Source organism: Eurypyga helias, unplaced genomic scaffold (genome assembly GCF_000690775.1).
Source record: "Eurypyga helias isolate BGI_N326 unplaced genomic scaffold, ASM69077v1 scaffold9727, whole genome shotgun sequence".
Lineage (NCBI taxonomy): Eukaryota > Metazoa > Chordata > Aves > Eurypygiformes > Eurypygidae > Eurypyga > Eurypyga helias.
Window position 1 is genome coordinate 15741 of NW_010261079.1, and position 16991 is coordinate 32731.

General features: G+C 52.0%; 1 protein-coding gene across 1 annotated transcript in view; it reads right to left on the bottom strand.

The window, feature by feature from the left end:
* Positions 1-16332, bottom strand: part of DAB2IP (DAB2 interacting protein) — a gene marked incomplete at its 3' end in the record, with an annotated part of 32068 nt that extends 15736 nt beyond the window's left edge. Inside the window, exons 1-3 of the mRNA XM_010155230.1 lie at positions 16183-16332; positions 9181-9279; positions 6224-6778 (exon numbers count right to left, since the gene is read on the bottom strand). Coding sequence (XP_010153532.1) covers positions 6224-6778; positions 9181-9279; positions 16183-16326 — 798 coding nt within the window. The remainder of the gene's footprint in view (positions 1-6223; positions 6779-9180; positions 9280-16182) is intronic.
* Between the last annotated feature and the right edge of the window lie 659 nt (positions 16333-16991).

Consider the following 16991-nt stretch of genomic DNA (forward strand, 5'->3'; position numbering starts at 1 on the left):
AGCCTGGATCCAGCTCCACGTGCCTCGCTCCATCCCGCAAATGTCTCCATCCTGATCTACCTGCAGTGCAGGTAAAACATTTCCATTTCCCCTGGGTTGAGCTTCAGCCGCCGCTTCCCTCACCCCACCTGGCTCACTCACTCATCCTCCTGCCTCAAATCACAACCAACAGCCTCTTCTTGTGGGTGAGGGAGCGCCTCCTAACCCCCGCCCCATCCCTCACACGTGCCGCAATTCCGGATGAATAGGTCATCTCGCAGCAGGACTCCTTCACGCTGCCATGGAGGATCCCCCAAACCTTTGCCTGGGGAAGCAGGAAGGAGAATACGGAAAAGGGGGTGATGCCCTGGAGAAGAGCATGCCGCAAGCCCTGCACCAGGTCCCATCTGAGGCTGCTCCCCTGCGTCAGTTGGCATCCACACCTGGCCCAAGTACCCCAGGGAGGCCCCAACTGGAAAAAGCTCATTGAAAAGTGAAGTTCACCAAGAGAAAAAACAACACCTGCTGGAGAGAACAATCCTTCACTGCCCACGTCAATAGGGGCGAGGAAGCAGGCTAATCTCATTGCTCAAACACAGAAAATGGGAAGAAAAGCCTTCTTCACAGAGGAGGGAGAGAGAGGGAAGCAGCTAATCCAGTCACACACCTAATCAATAGCTGACAGCCCTGCTGCCCAGAGTAGCAGCACCCCAGCCCCCCACATCCCACCGGGCTGGGGGGGACGAGCACCCTGCTCGCACTCGCCAGTGCCAAGAAAGCCCACCCTGGCGAGGGGTCGGTCTGCATCAAGCATCCCAGTCCCAAAGGTACCAGTCCCTGTGCCTGAGGGGTGTCACTGGGCAACGCCTGCCCCCTCCAGCTCCTGAGCCCAGGAGGCAGAAGGATGGAGCAAGACAAATCTTGCAGGATGTACCCTGCATACTCCCAAGATGGATTTTGCACCTCGCCATCCTGGGAAGGTGCCTCTCCAGATGTGTCCACAGCCGGAGCACGTGGGGTGTCACAGAGCTGATGAGAGCCATGGTCCTGCACACCCCGGGGTCACGCACCCCTCCGGGCTGGAGCTGATTGTTCCCAAAATCGTAACTGACTGACGGGCAGATTGACTTTGAAATAATAAGGTTCTCCACATCACAAGCCTGATTAATAGGATTGACTTAACCTTAAGAGGATTGAATTGATAAAGGTAATAAGATTACTGCTTATTTCAAAGACTAGCCCAGAGCCCAGCTGGGCTTTTATGCAAAGGTGACAAACACAAGGGGTTGGTAGGGCTGTAGGTTACAGGTGGATGAGTGTCAGGACACACGTGTCCGTGCCGCAGCGGCAGAGACGCAGCACTCGATGGTGCTGAGCTGTGCAAGGAGAGCGGCAGAGCGAAACCCCAACGGCCAGCCCTTCACACAGTTCCTCCGAGGATCTGCGCTGGGCACTTCGGGAAACACAGGGATGTCCCCTCCTTTGAGCACTGGAGCTCACCCCGACGTTTCTGGCATTATGTAACTCCCCTTGGGAAAAGGAAGTGCAGTGGCAATGGGAGGGTTAATGCAGAAGCCTCTGTGGCCATCACCTTGCCCAAGACAATAAGGAAACCCGAGGGATGTAACACTGAGCAACCACAACTGCCCCCTGAGGGCAGCGGGGCCAGACCCCTCTCAGGCACCTGAGAAACCACACTGATCCCTGCAGCTTTCTCCATCCTTCCAACCAACCCGACTGTTGTGTTTAGGGAGAGGGGAAAAAAAACAACAGTGGGGGTGTTCATAAAGCTGATTAAAAGCCTTATTTGCTCAACTATGGCTGCTATAAAATACTATCAGTGATGAACTCTTCGTGGGGGGATGATATGGCTGCTGCCAGTGTTGTCTCTGGCTGAATGCGTGCAGCATCCTCTCTTCCCTGCATCCACAGCCCTTCCAGCACAGATAAGGGACCGGTGCTGCCCAAAGTGACCAACCAAGCCCTAGTGCCACCAGCCTCCAAGCCCAGCACCCTCCTGGGCCGTGCTACTCGTCTCCTGGTCCCCTCCCCGAGCAGAGCAGGCACTTTAGGCAACCCCGTAGGATATGTGGAGGTCCTGACCAAGCACCCCACGCCGCCGAGGAGGGGATGTGGGGAGTTTGCAGCAGGCTCAAACGGTGGGAGTAAATACACCTACTCAGCTGAAACAAATCCTTGCAGCATAAACAAACAGGGACACATGTTTCTTCTTCACTCCATTCACACCACCATAAATATTTACTTCAAGTGAGCAGCTGGTTAGTTAGAGCTTTGTCTAATGCTGGGTTTGATCTACCAACCATTTGGACAAGAGTTTTTTTAATGTATTTGTGGTAAAGAACTGAGCTCCAAAACCTGTAAGACAGTCCTGAAACAGGTCTAAGCACAGGAAATATTCTGGAAGCATCAAAAGTCACAGTGGGTCTCGTTTTGGGAAGGATGCAACCTGCCTACCCAGAACCACATCACACGGGCCACACCAAGCCACGCTAATGAGCGCTCCCCAGTAGCGCCAGGCACGGCAACAGAAACACGTGTAATTATGACTGTGTCTTTCGCCTACAGGTTGCAAAACACATGGAAAGAGGCATCTCTCCACGCCCCGACAGGTAACACTTTATCAGTGCTCTCCCTGGGAGGATGGACGCACGTACCAATTCAAGGAAAGGTGCTGACAGCCCGTGTCTCTGCGTTTAGCCGCAAACCATGTCCCTCACGGCACAGCGATGCCTCTTCCAATCCCTACCTGCCACAAACAGAGATGGTGAACAAGAGCTTGCACCAAGCGCTGATGTGGTGCTGGACGGCTGTCAGAGGGCTGGGGCAGCTCCCTCAGCCAGACTGTCTGCCCCCTTATCCAAATGCCTTTCCCCCTCTGCTCCACCCATCTGCTTTGGTGGCTGCGCAGGCACTTCCCGGCGTGCCCTGATGCACACCAAACCCTCGCACGGCACCACAGGGACGAAGCTTTTCCCAAACAGAGATCAAAGGGAGCACGGACTCTGGCTCCAGAGAGGACTCTCTGATTTCATTCAAGAGGAGAGAATTAGATGGGACATCAGGAAGGAATCCTTCCCAGAGAGGGTGGGGAGGCACTGGGACAGGTTGCCCAGAGAAGCTGTGGATGCCCCATCCCTGGAAGCGGATGCTTTACATGCTGTGCCTCTCCCGCAGGAGGGACACAGGCAGCGCCTCTGGGTTTTCGCAGCTTCAGATGACACATGGTTGGTGGGGAACCGCTCGTTACTGCAAAGCAGCAAAGGGGGTGTCTGTAGGGAAGGGTCGCCCTTCTGCCACCCGGGGGCTGCATGGGGACGCTGGGGACTGGGGGTCTGGCTGCGGCCGGCACGTGGGAGCATCCGCGCAGCACCACATCACGCCTCTGCCGCACAGGAGCTCCTGCAGCGCGGCTCTTGGGGGGACACACGCACCCCATCGGCCGTGCCTCATTAAGGGATTACACCGTATTTACAGCAAATCTCTACAGGAAAACAGAGCGAAACAGTGCGAGAGCAATTAGCTGCTAACAAGCCTTCACAGATAATCTACCGGACACTTGTTTCTCACTCCAGCTGTAATTGCTGCTTTAGCGTCAGCTACAGCAGCCAAGATCCACAAAAACCCCTTTATCAGCAAAATAAATTAGTGGTTGCTGATTGCCATGTCTGCACTCTTCGGGGCAGGGGAGAGCGCTGAAGAGGTCATCGGGAATGCTCTTGGCAAGGCACAAGGACTGGGAATGCAGCTCCAGCCTGGGCAAGCTTCGGAGGGTCAGAGGAGGACAGAGGCTGGAACAGGGGGGCTGCTGCCCCACAGTCCCCAGCACACCAGTGCCAGGAGCAGGGTGCTTGCTGCTGCTGGGCTGGGGTACTTGCCCAACGCCAGCAGAGCCTGGACCCAGCCCCGCTTCCCGTAGCCTCGAGCCTCGTGCAGCAGCACGCCGGCTCCCCAGCACCATCCCTGGGCTCTGGGCCCATGGGGATCTGCTCTCCCCATCCTTTTTTAAGAGCTTGGACTTGTCCTGTCTAGTCTTTTCCCCTGGAGTGCCCAGCGGAGGGCAGGGACCGTACCAGCGCAGCTTCCCGGGCACCAGCCTGCCAGCATCCGGGTCTGGCGTCCCCTGGCTGAGTGGCGGTGTGTACCCACGGCGGAGCTTTCCTGGGCGGTGGCAGGGTGCACCCTTGTCACACAAGCAGGGGTGAGGGTGTTTGCCTCTACCATCCACTGTTTTTTACGTTACTGCTGCTTTCCCAACTCCTCTCCAAAGGATTCCTCCCCAGTTTCCGTGCTCTGTCCTGTTGCTCTGGCAGCTCCCTAAACCCTGTGCTAATGCCGATGGCAGGGGACAGGCAGGGAGAGCAGAAGCTCTGTTTTAGGGGGAGATTCATCAAGTCTGTTTACTGTGTCCCACATGTAGAGCCTCTGGGATCTCAAGCACTGATGCAGACACATGTCCAGAAACACGCTTGCTCTCTCCAGAGCCTCTCCAGTACCAACGAAAAGAAGGAAAAGGCAGGAGCAGTGTCAACAGCTCTCAGCCATGCCTGCACATGATCCATGGTGACTGAGGTCAAGGGGACACCTGAAGCCTTCTGCACCAGAACCGTGTAAGCCACAGACAGGGTCTTCCATGGCAATGTCATCCCAACAAAAGCCCTGGCACCAGAGCCGCAGGGAAGGGCAACGCAGCCCAGAATCCACACGAAGCCGTGGCTCAAGGACGGAGACACCTACGGTGCTCCCCCGTAACCACAGAGCGTTCTCTCACATGCCGTGAATCCCAAGTCACTGCTGTCCTCACAGAGGGGAACACAGCCAAGGGGAGCAGTACTGCCGCCCTTCCCTGCGCTCCTGGGGTCCGACACTGCTGTGCGGGGTCAGGAAGGCTTTAACGGAGCTATTTTCTCTGCTTCTGCAATAGCAGGCCCGCAGCCTCGCAATCCTCTCAGTGAGCTTTGCCTGCCTTGAACCAGATCAGGGGGCCAAGCCACTCCCCTGCTCGACAGATGGTCCCTGAATCTAATCCACGAATCCTGCCTCAGTCCCAGGCAGCAGCGGCAGCCGCGCAGGAAGCGGAGCCCTGCAACTGCCCCTTGGGTGAGGGGCTCATGTCTCCCCAGCACTGCAAAAGCTTTGGAAATCTTGCTCTTCCCCACCTCCCCCCTGCAGAGTTCAGGGGGATGTTAACAGAGAAAAACACTGATGCTTTAACTCCCGTAGTCCCGACACCGGCACTGCCCACCATGGCTGTGCCACCCACCTGGGGACCAAGGATGCGACTCCATGCCCCACGTGGCGGGAGCTCAGCGCCTGCCTGCGCTCTCCAATGGTTTCCAGCTCTGCTCACCCTGCCTGTACTCGCACAGACCACAACTAGGAGCAAATCCCACTCTCTACTTCCTTCTGGCCTGCTTCTTTCCCCAGACCTGGCAGGGGATTCCCAACCATGGAGTGGTCCACAAAAACTGAACTTCCAACCTGTACCCTCACAGAACACAGCCAGGAGCAAATCCCACTCTCTGCCTCCTTCTGGCCTGCTGCTTTCCCCAGACCTGGCAGAGGATTCCCAGCCATGGACGATGTTCAAAGTGGTCCACAAAAACTGAACTTCCAGCATCCACAAGTTGGCTGGCATCAACCCACCAGTGAGCGCTGCCCCAGGGACACCCCAGAACTCCTGGGCTCCCCACACTGCTGTCCTCCCCCCACAGACATCCCTTCCAAAACCCCAGAACAGACCCAAAGACCGACAGCTGATTCAGAGACGCGTGCTCGCAGGCGGACTTCCCTCCGAAATTCCCAAGATGCTGTTCACTCTCGCCCGGCTCCTGCGGTGCTGGGTGCACGGGCCGGCAGCACACCGACAGGGAGGGAGCGGAGCAGAGAGCCCGCCGGGTTCCCACAGGAACACCCCGCACACACGTCATCCCTTCTCGCTTACTTGCACATCTCTGCCCGTTCATACGGTAAGAGCCTGGCCCCGAGTCTCCAGGAGGAGAGAGAAACGACTCGGCCGGCATCTTGTGGTCCCTCCGACCTCTCTGCTAATTAAGCCATTCGCACTGCACATGCTACCGACATGTTTGTAATTAAAAGCAAAATCAGAGTGTATTAATGATGACTAGGCCTGACGCCCAGCCAATGCGGTGATTTCCAAAACCCAGCCCCGGAGTCTGCTCCTGAGGGTCTCTGGTGGGATGGCAGGGATGACGAGGGGTCTTACCTTGGCCTTGCCCGTGCTCTGCAGGATGTGCACCAGCGCCGACGCCATCTCCTCCTTGTTCTTCACGCTCAGCGAGGGCTCCAGCACCGAGCACAGCACCATGTAATTGTTCGTGATGTACTCGGCAAACTCTTTGTACATCTCCATGGGAAGAATGCTCATGCTCTGGTAGCGAGACTTGATGCGGATCATGGGCCCCGGGGACTTGCCCTTTCCCGGGTTGGGGCTGACCACTGGGTACCATTTCTCTACGAACTGCCGGCCCGTGACAGAGCTGACAGGGATGTTCACTTGTCCAATGAAATTGGTCTTGTCCTTCTTTTTCTTCTTGTCAGTCTCTTTGTATAAGTGCACCGTAATGTTTTTGAGTGATGGGAGGTTATTAAATTCAAAGTGCTCCCCCCAAAATACATTATCAGTTTTCAATTTACAGGTAGTTCGTGCATAAAGAACATCATCCAGGCATAATTCACACAAGTACTTTTTCTTAGCTGGCAGGTCCTTGGCTTCGATAATCCATAACTTTAACATATTCTCTACCCTTCTGCTGTTGTCCTGAAAAAAAAGATGCAAAGAAAAAAAGGTCAATAAAAAAAACCCACAAAGCCAAGCACAACAAAACTGGAGATACGAGTTAATTATTTTGGACGTGCTAAATGAACAGAGGCTTAATTACATTTTATTTTAAGGAAATACTGGCTCTCAGGAATTTGCATAATAGCACTACTTATGTTAATTTTCCAAATATCACCATGCTCTCCGTGTCTGTTGGTGCCAATTAATATAAGGAACAAGAAAGATAAAACCCCTCCGAATCATAAACGTACCATTTCCCCTTCACTGCCAAGAGGGCCTCAGAAGAAACCGAAAGAACCTCACCGATCATTAATGGCTTTTGCAAAGCAGAAGCTGTTACAGGTACCTCGCAACCACCTCCCTTTCGGGTACAGCTGCTTTACAGCAGCACTGCGGTACGTTTTCCTCACCGTAACAGAGCAGCAATAAAGGGATCCGAATGCACACCCAGGGATCACCTCATCCATGGCTGGAACACAACCACCTCTGGCAGGAAAAGAAGCTTTTACAAACCTCATGATATTTTAGAGCACCCAACTAAAACATCGAGAGGAATTATGGGAGACAGAGTGACTCAGAGGAGAATCGTTATGTTTCATAAATAGAAATTTGGCTTGGTTATCTTTTAAATAATAACGGATACTGTGGATCTTTAAGAGGTCCCCAGTGATGCTGACCTCATCCTGGAAGAATCTCCAGGGGCATTTGTTGCAGGAGGGACTTGAAAGACAAAGCCCTCACAGCTGAACCACTGCTCTGGGTTCTGCAGATCTGGTTGGTTTGGAAACCCTGCACTGAAACACAACCATGGCTTACTCAGCTCAGCCCAGGAACGCTTCTGCTGGAAGTCCACAATGGGGTACTGTAGGTTCAGGAAGAGCACATAGGAACACACAACCACGGCTTACTCAGCTCAGCCCAGGAGTCTGGGCAGGAACGCTTCTGCTGGAAGTCCACAATGGGGTACTGTAGGTTCAGGAAGAGCACACAGGAACTGTACGAGAACACTGAATTCCTGACAGAAATATCCAGTCAGATACTGAGAGTTTATTGTCTACCAACTCAAACAAAGATGGAAAGTTAGCCATCAGCTCATGGCACGCTTTGAGAAGAGGGCACATTTCCAAATGCATTCCCACTGAACGCAATATCTCAAAGACACAGTGAGGTGCCCAGCCCCAAGGAGCATTCCCAGGACTTTTCTCGTGGTAAGTGTGACCACGCACACCTTACACAGCTCTTGGATCATCACTACCAGGCTGCTCTACTCGGAAAGCACCAGAGCCGCTGAACTCCACGCACAGAATCATGCTGCTGGAGGCAGAGCCCACCTCTCCCCTCCACTGCTCCCGTTCTGATATCAAAGGAAACCTTTTATACTGACATTTGGCACTGCGCTGGGAACAATAAACTCCGACACAGAGGGCTCCTTTAGCAACCCTAACTTGTATGCACAGCTACGCGGCTCTGACGCCAGGAAAGAATTCACAGGGTCCCATGATGTGTGTCTTCTCTGATCAGCAGCAGAAGACTTGTTGATTGAGCTCATCAGTTGTGAAATCCTGAAGCTGATTAGTCCTGATCAATCTCTGTTAGCTAACGCCAGTGCAGAGCAGGAGAAGCAGCTGTGGATTTTATTTTAGGATGTACTTATCCTTAGTGGACCATGAAACCACATACTGGGTGTCCCTGTGCTCTGGTGAAGAGAAGGATTTGTTTCTGCCGATCCCAGGGGGATGACTTTGCCACCTCAACCGACTTGAGAAGGAAAAGCTACGTTCCACTATCATAGAATCATAGAATGGTTTGGGTGGGAAGGGACCTTAAAGATCATCTAGTTCCAACCCCCTGCCATGGGCAGGGACACCTTGCACTAGACCAGGTTGCTCAAAGCCACATCCAGCCTGGCCACTATCACCTCAGAGAACTCGCTGTGACAGGCATCCGAGTTTCTCCATCACTAAAGCAGAACCTGCAAGTACTCTCAGAGCCAGGAAGTGTGATAGGTCAGCTCTTCTGACTATTCAGTCTTGTAACTTTGCTGACAGCACCCTCACATCTGTCCCAGGGCTTCTGGGAGATGGAAAGTCCTACATAAGTGGCAAGTATCATCAGTAACAGAGCAAGACTGAAGATTCCTCGGGTCCGATCAATTCTCAGCAACAGCTGAAGCAGCATGTGCTGAGAAAAGAGAGGAAGAAATAATTGGCACTTGCCTGTAAATATAATTATGGAAGAAAGCAATATGGAAAAAGGCTGACCCACAGTTACACTTACTCACTAAAATGACAATACGTCCCCTGCTGCTACTATGCACCGGGCTACAAAACGTAGTAACGAAGAACTGAACTCTAGCAGAGGCAATTCCTCAAAGCCACTACCTTATTTGGGTGCACGGCACGCCGCAGGTTTTCCATCCATTTATCTCGCTCTGCTGCAGAACGACACGAGAAGCACTTACTTCCTGATGAAGTCGTCACCTACAGGGAAAGGAACAGGATTATGTCTTGACCAGCACACTGCAGACTGTGATTTGGGGGGAGAGGGGGAGTCAGGAAAGATGCTAGTGGATTTTTATTTTTTTTTTAAATAAACAGCTTTACCCAAGCATGAAGCAACAGCCCCTAAGGCTAGCAGAAAAACAGGGCAACTCTCTCTGTCACAGAAATAATCATGGAAGCAAATTCCAATTACTTCTCCTCTTCCACACCAGAAAACACTAGATAATGGGCCCCATGCATGCGACACTTTAAACCACCAAGTTCCAGAACCGGGAGAGTGTAAATCCTTAGATGAACTGAAGATAAATTGCAACCAGTTGGCAATCCTCCAGATTCAGCCCAAAGCCTGCGACAATAACAACCCATTCCTTGTTTTCAGGCTGGGAAAGGCTGGCTTCATACCTTCCCCCTTCACCTCCTGTTGCTTCTGAGGACCAGGCTGTGACGAACATGGGGGCAAGAACATACACCCCCCTCCTGGCAGCAGTACGAGCCCACAGCCTGGCTGGAGGCACTCGCGTCCTCACTGCCCTGGCTCCCCAGGCTGGAGCTCCCGGACCTGGAGACGGCTGCTGAGCCCTCCTCTCCCGTCTCGTGCTTCCAGCATCGCTCCAAGGGATCTTTCCGCATTATTTGTGTGACTTTCTCTGGCCGTTGGGATTTCACAGCCAGGTTTTGAAGCAGCACACTCACAGCAGTGACATTTTCAGTACCACTTAGCAACATGCACACGCCCTTTATTCCTTACCACATCCCTGTGACCACACGGAAACTCAAGCCCGTTGGGAGCCCACCAAAGCAGCCACAGTCCGGCAGCCCCAGGATGACAGGCACCACACACTTCTTCCTACCCACCACACCAAGCTTCCCTGGCATCAACTGCTGTGCCAAGGTCTACAAAGCCAATAGTTCTCTGCACCTTCTCACACAGACGTGTCCCTCAAGCCGTTGGCTCCTCCAGGCCCAGCCGGCAAGCAGACAGACCATGACTATGGCACCCCAACTCTGCACGGCCCACAGAGCCCCCCTCCGCTGCTCTGCCCTTCTCCGCACTCACTGCCTTTATGGATGTCCAGCAACATTCTTCATGTACATCTCTGCTTGCAGGCAGACCTGGCCAGTCCTTTAAATAACCCCCCTCTGAGCTTCATTTCTGCCAATCTCGAGCTGCAGAATTATTTCTGAGAACTTTATCACCTCACAGTGTTTGTGTTTACACACAGCATACTGGGTTATCTGCTCTGGGAGACACAATCTCCTTTAATTTCATGTATCTCCCAGAAGCCTAACCTGTTCTTACAGCAGAGGTGGCACTTGCTAAGATCCGGCACTCGCTAACCTCAGTGATGAGCTGAACACATCCCTTCCTTTGAGCACCGACATCTTCTGACCAGGACAAAATGACAAGAGGCCTATCCTGTCTTTACACAGCAAATGCAAGAAATCTTCCAAGCCTTGATACCCTGGAAGCTCTCTCCTGCAGGCACACACTCTTCCCTGTCCTCACACACTTTCATCCTCTGTTCTGTAAAACTTATGAGCACAAGTTATCTTCTGCTTCCAAGAAAGAAAAGAAGACTCCATATTAGCAGGCACAGCAGTATGATCTTTTCAGCATCCTTTCACACTTTAGAGTATTTTCAGCTTCTTCACAGTTTCCCCATCAGAAATCTGGCCTGCTTCGTCTCCTGTTTGCTGCTGCAGATGTTCACGTGAACCTCCGTCCCTGAACCACCACAAACAGACTCCTGCACAGGAGACGCATCACTTACAAGACCGTGCCCACAGCGTGTGATCTCTATGCCTTGCTCTGCCGGAGGGCATGGCAGCTTTGCATCTTCATCCTTTTCCCAGTCAGAGCTCCTGCAGCAGCATCCATGCCGAGCACAGCCACACACCCGACTGGTAACGACACCTGAAGAGAAGCAGCGCAGGGCTGCATTGCTGCTGACAGGGCGCTGCACCGTCTGCACCCTGAATTACAAATACAGAGACCCCACGGGTACCACTTAGCAACGGCTTTTGAGAACAGAACTCACAGTGAAGTAACACAGGAGATGCACAGCGAACGGGCATTGCTCCCGACAGCTCCCTAGTCGCTCCATCAATGCGAATTCCTAAGGCTTCAAAACTGTTCTTCGGACAAGAATTTAACAACTCAGAACTTGAGCCCTGTCTTAGCTGGCCCAGCTGATTCGGCTGCAAAAGACTCAACATCAGCCACGTTCAAGTCCAAAACATCAAAGTCCTGACGCTACGGGTACAGCCACAGTGCCCCGCAGGTGTCCCGGCAGGTTTCCGTATCTCACATGGGGAAAAGCCCTCCCGCTGACATTCTGCCTGAAGTTCACAGTTCAGTCCCGCTGACTGCTTAAAAACCAGTTCATGAAGGTGAAATAGGTCAAATACACCTTCCAGTAAATGACACCATCAGTCCATTGCCTCAAAGGCCATTTCTCACCTCGCTTTTGCCTTCCAGTAAATGACACCATCCATCAGTCCATTGCCCCAAAGGCCATTTCTCACCTCGCTTTTTGTACAGCTCCTTTGTGTTGATGGGAGTTTGGTGTACAAATGCAGCTGAAACCAATGTTCTCGGATCTAGAAAACTGGGTAGGGAACTTGGAAGCTCTGCTATAAAAAAGGATTATGACTTCTGTGACTGTTGGTGAAAGATGCTCTTAAAGAGAAGTTCTCCTTGGTGACATACATGGATCCCACAGCTGCCTAGAGGATTCATATCCAAATAAATAAGCATGCAATTTAGCTGTCCTATTGCATCTGTTAATTAAATGTCAGGTTTTTAGCAGCTATCTGTTAGGATGAGTATCTAATGGCTTTTCTTGCCACACCTAAGTCAACATATTATCATTGAGTTATCATGGTGAAATCTATGATTGAGTTCCAAAACAATCACCAATTAACTGATCACTCAAAACCTAACAAACCTGTAACTGTCACACTGAGTGAGAAAAGGAGAAAATCTTCCTTCCTTCTTCAGACATGAAGCCCTCCTGATCTGATGGGAGTTGAAGGTCGTATCTACCACGTGTGACCAAAAATGTCATTTTTCTCAGACCTGCAATAACATCCCAGCCCTGTGCCCTGACCTAAACATCATATGGCATTAATGATCTCCACGAGATATTAATTATCTTGGTAAAGAGAGTGTTCTGGTCTCATCAAGATTTTGGATATGCTAGAATACTATTAATGTAGAGGATAAACTCAATTAATAAAACTCATTAATTTATGAAATGTTACTTATTCGCATTCATTATTCACAGTCCTCGGATGGGTGAGCCCTTAAGCCAGATAAAATCTTGCCATTTTAGGAGCATCTTCAGTACAGCACAGCTTCCTCAAAGGGATCTCGCTGGAGCAACAGCAGATGATGACTGAGTTACTGAAGCTGCTTCGCTCCAAGTGCTCCAAAGACTTCACGAGGACGTAGCTGGGGCTCAAGCTGGAGAAGCCCCCCAAGGGCAAAGCGAGCTGTGCAGGGCTACGCAGCAGCAGCCAACGCTCGCCCAGCTGGACTAAACCTAGAAGAGAGAAATTTAGCTCCACTGCATTCTCCCTTGCTCTGGCAAGGCCAGGACGAGGCAACACGGATTCAGTTGCGTTGGAGCAACTACAGTTTTTCTTTCTCCTGCTCCGCATCCCGCAGCTACGTCCTGCAACAGCCCAGGCACAAGCGGTGCCACAGGACAAGACTCTGGTCTGCCAAGGCAGTGACAGAGCCCCTCGGTGCTAACTCCCAGCCTGGCCAACGGCACCAGGACCCCACAGACAGGAAAGCCAGGAATAGACTCCGAGTCTGGACTAGATGCCTGCTGTATATTTAGCACACACAGCATATGCAGCAGCACTAGATGATTGTGCTGACTGGGGGGGTCTTATAGGGAGAAAGAAAATGATGTTGAGTAACTTTTAAAAAAAAAAAAAATCAATAAAGAAAATAGGTAAATACTGACTGCCAAGTACTCAGCAAGTCAGAAAAAAGCAAGTTTCACAGAACTAAATAAGCAGAAAAAGCACTGCATTTGGGCTGACTGTGCTGACCCCCGGCAGAGCCGTGCTGAGGGGAACAGAGCTGAGCAGGCAGCCACGGCACGTCTTCCTGCAGGTCAGCCCAGCAAAGGGAGAGAAACAATTGCACTGCACCTTCCGACAGCCAGCTCCCCCCAAGCGAGCCACTTGGGTTTTTTCCACTGCAGATGGCTTTGGCACCTCTCGCTTTTGTCTCCGTTCGGGTGCACTGCCAGTTCCCTGATCCTGCTCTCTCCAGCGCAGCTCCATCCGCAGCCATGCCCAATCCTGCAGTCTCATTCTCCAAGCCACGGGGCTGCTGCTGCGGCTCGAAGACGGGTCTGTCCATACCTCGTGCTGCCCGTGCTGGGCAGCTTCTGGAAAAGCCACTGCACGCTGCTGCTGGTGAGAGACCCCAGAGAGCGCACGCTGAGCCAGCCTGGCCCACCCAGCACGGACATCCTGGGTGAGGACAGCCAGCCAGCTGGTGATGGAAGCAGCTTCCCAAGCGCTGCCCAACCATCCCACTGCAAGGAGGAGGTGGTTAAGAACAACATAAGTTCTTCACTTCTCAATTTGAGAGAGCAAACTTGGCCCATCCTGACAGATCTCCCTTGAGAACAGATCCACAACAGCCTCAAAGTGCAGGGACAAGGCCCCATTACCGACCCGCAGCACCTTCCCAACCCGCTGTGCGGAGAATGTCCTGGTTCCCCATGTCTCCGAGACTCCAGCAGTAGCTTCTCACTTGACATTTCTTAGCCAGGGCTCCTTTTCCAGGGCATCAGCTGAGCTTCTCACTCCTCAGTGTTCCCACACACAGCAGTGTCCTGGCTCTTGGCCATCAGCTTCAGTTTTCCTTTCAGCCTCCTGCAGACTTCAGCCGGAGCTTTCCAAATTCCAGGCCACAGGAACCACTAAGGTTTTACTGCTCTTCGCTTCCAGCGGAAGGTGGAGCAGCCTTTGCCAAGCCCTGCCTGTACTTCCAGAAAAAGCAACGCTGAAGGACTTGCGATCACAGGCCATGGATGGGACCCTCAGGACACGGAATAACTGAGGACGACATTCAAGGACTGAGGAGGAGAAGACGCGCATGTGCTTCCGTCGCTCAGCTTTCACTATGGCCTGACATGAAGAACCGTGTGATGAAGCTGCCCATGCCAATGCAGGTGGGGGGCTGGAGGGGCCAGCAGCAGCCCCCCGGCCCACGCCGCTCACCCAGGCTCTCCCCGCTGGCCTTGTGCTGCCCGAGGCAACGCTCCCCTGTTGCTTCCATCAGCAATCCCCACACGCAGGGCAGACCAAGGTCCCTGCCTGCTACCCGCCAGCGATCTTGGGAGATCCACACACTCTGCACAGTGCTGACCTCACTCCGACTCTGAAGAGGCTCTCTGGAGATGCAGGACCAAGGCATTAACACAATATGCCATTTAGCTCTCACCTCAGCCCTTCCCGCTGGAGCTTGCTGATGAGTAACCGTCAGTTACAGATCAATGTCCCTTTTGTTTTCTGGCATTCTTCCTTTCCTCTACGGGATTTGCAGAACAGCAATTAACATTTTTTTTTTCTGTATTCTCTTCTTTATCCAACTCACTTAAAATTAAATTTTCTTCCTCCTTATGAGCGCATGACTTGTGTAATTTCCCTCTCAGTCAACTTTCACAAGTACTGTTCATATCCCTTCCTCTGCTCTTGTGCGCCCAACAGAATTGGTAAACAACTCTTATATTATGGATGTCACATCTATTTTCCATCTAGCTTCATTTTATCTTTCTTGAGTGGAATGTAATAGAGGCCATATAATTTACAAAACTGTTCTCCTCCTGACCTGCTGCACTTGCTCAATTCTAGAGAGAATGAACAGCACTGGAAAATTTATACCTCAGCCCACTTCAGAGTTTCTGTCTGGGGCTATTTTTTGTAAGACTGTTTTTGTGTTACCTGCTTATATTTTAAGAAATGGATCTTTTAACTCACTTCTTTCCAAGTGTGCTAATTTTAGTAAAGAAAAAAAAAATCTTCACCTCTCTAGTCCAACTTCTCCTGCACACCCCAAGGCTGTCTTCGCCTGGCACTGCCCATCCAAGAAAAGCCTGCAGTCCCATCACCTCCCCACAGTATGATCCAGCCAAGGACACACAGCCTATCTGCTCGTCTATGCCCAGCTACAAACAGGCTACCTTCTCTTCACAGAAACGCAAGTACCGACCACCTTATTGCTGTAAGAAAACCACTTCCCAGTTCAATATCCAGCCACTGCCATAAGCAATACTACTTTGCCATCCATGATGCAGGACAAATGATTCCCAAGACATCCCACATTGAATTATCCAACTACAGACTGGTTTGTACATGTCCTACCACCTCCTGCTAAGTACAGACCTAACCATGTGCCAGAACAGATGTTAATAAACCTGAAATACAGATTTTTCCATTTACCCAAACAAGTGAAGCTTCAGTTTTCTAGACAAAGTCCCACTGACAGCAGCAGGCTAGCTCTGTGAGCATGTACGTCTTTGTGAACATTGAGCACTTCCCGATACCTGTATGAACATAAACTACAAATTCACACTCTGCTAATGCAGAGCCTTAACTAGTTCAGCACCTGCCCCTGCACAAGCTCTGCCACGGCAACTGATACAAGGCAAAGAGCTGACTGGTCCCAGTCTGTGGATATGATCCTCCTTGGAAAGTTGGGAGTAATTTTCAGCCTCTGAAACCGTCTCTGTGTAGCAATGCGGAGCAGAAATGCTTTATCCCAACGTTTTATTCCAACCCCACAGCTGGCTTCCCAGCAAGCCCCGTCACGTGCCAGGAACGGCCCGCGGGATGGACAGAAAGGCTCCTTACCTCAAAGCAATAGTCTTGTCCCAGGATGCTACTGTGCACTGGCTTGATGACCACTTCTTCCTCCATGCTGAGATCCAGAGCCTCGACAGCACTACTGGGACTGAGCAAAGACTCGTGGGAGCGCGATTCTTTCAGCCTCGGCATTAGATGGGATCTAGAGGAAAAATGTGATGGCATCAGTGGACACTTTCCTTCCCAGAGAAATTATTTAGACCATCTGTTAGCAACAACTGCAGACTATTCCTGGGAATTTTTTGCCATGAGATAACCGAGGGCCCAGAATAGGTCCACCATCTCATTTATAACCTGGTGAAGAGGTTCTATTGCAGGCTGTACATTCAGTGAAAATGTTTTTTTCCAAAGCACAGTGCAGTCAGGACATCACGGGAGGTTCGTAGGCTGTGGGTCTCTGCACAGCTCAGTATGTCTTTAACTGGCATCACACCTCCTGCCTGAGACTTCCCAGAGGGGTTGCCATGCGAGTGCCCAGGGAGGCCAGCTGGCCCCAGCATCAACCATGGCGCTCGCCACACCGCAGCCGGGTCTGCAGCACCCGCGCTGAGCGCCGGCGGCCAGCACAGGACTGAGTTCCCATGCACATGGGAAATCCCAGCAGCATCCTACTTCATTTCAGGCTGCTTTGCAGCACCCACTCCCTCCTGACAAAGGAATTTACCCACAAATGGGGAGGAATTAACAACACCTCCTTCTACAACCCAGACCCGTGCTCTCTCGGTGCACGCACGGCGTGCCGGGGGAGCTGCTGGCACTGCTGGGCAGACACTCCCCGTGCACAGGTACCTTCTCCC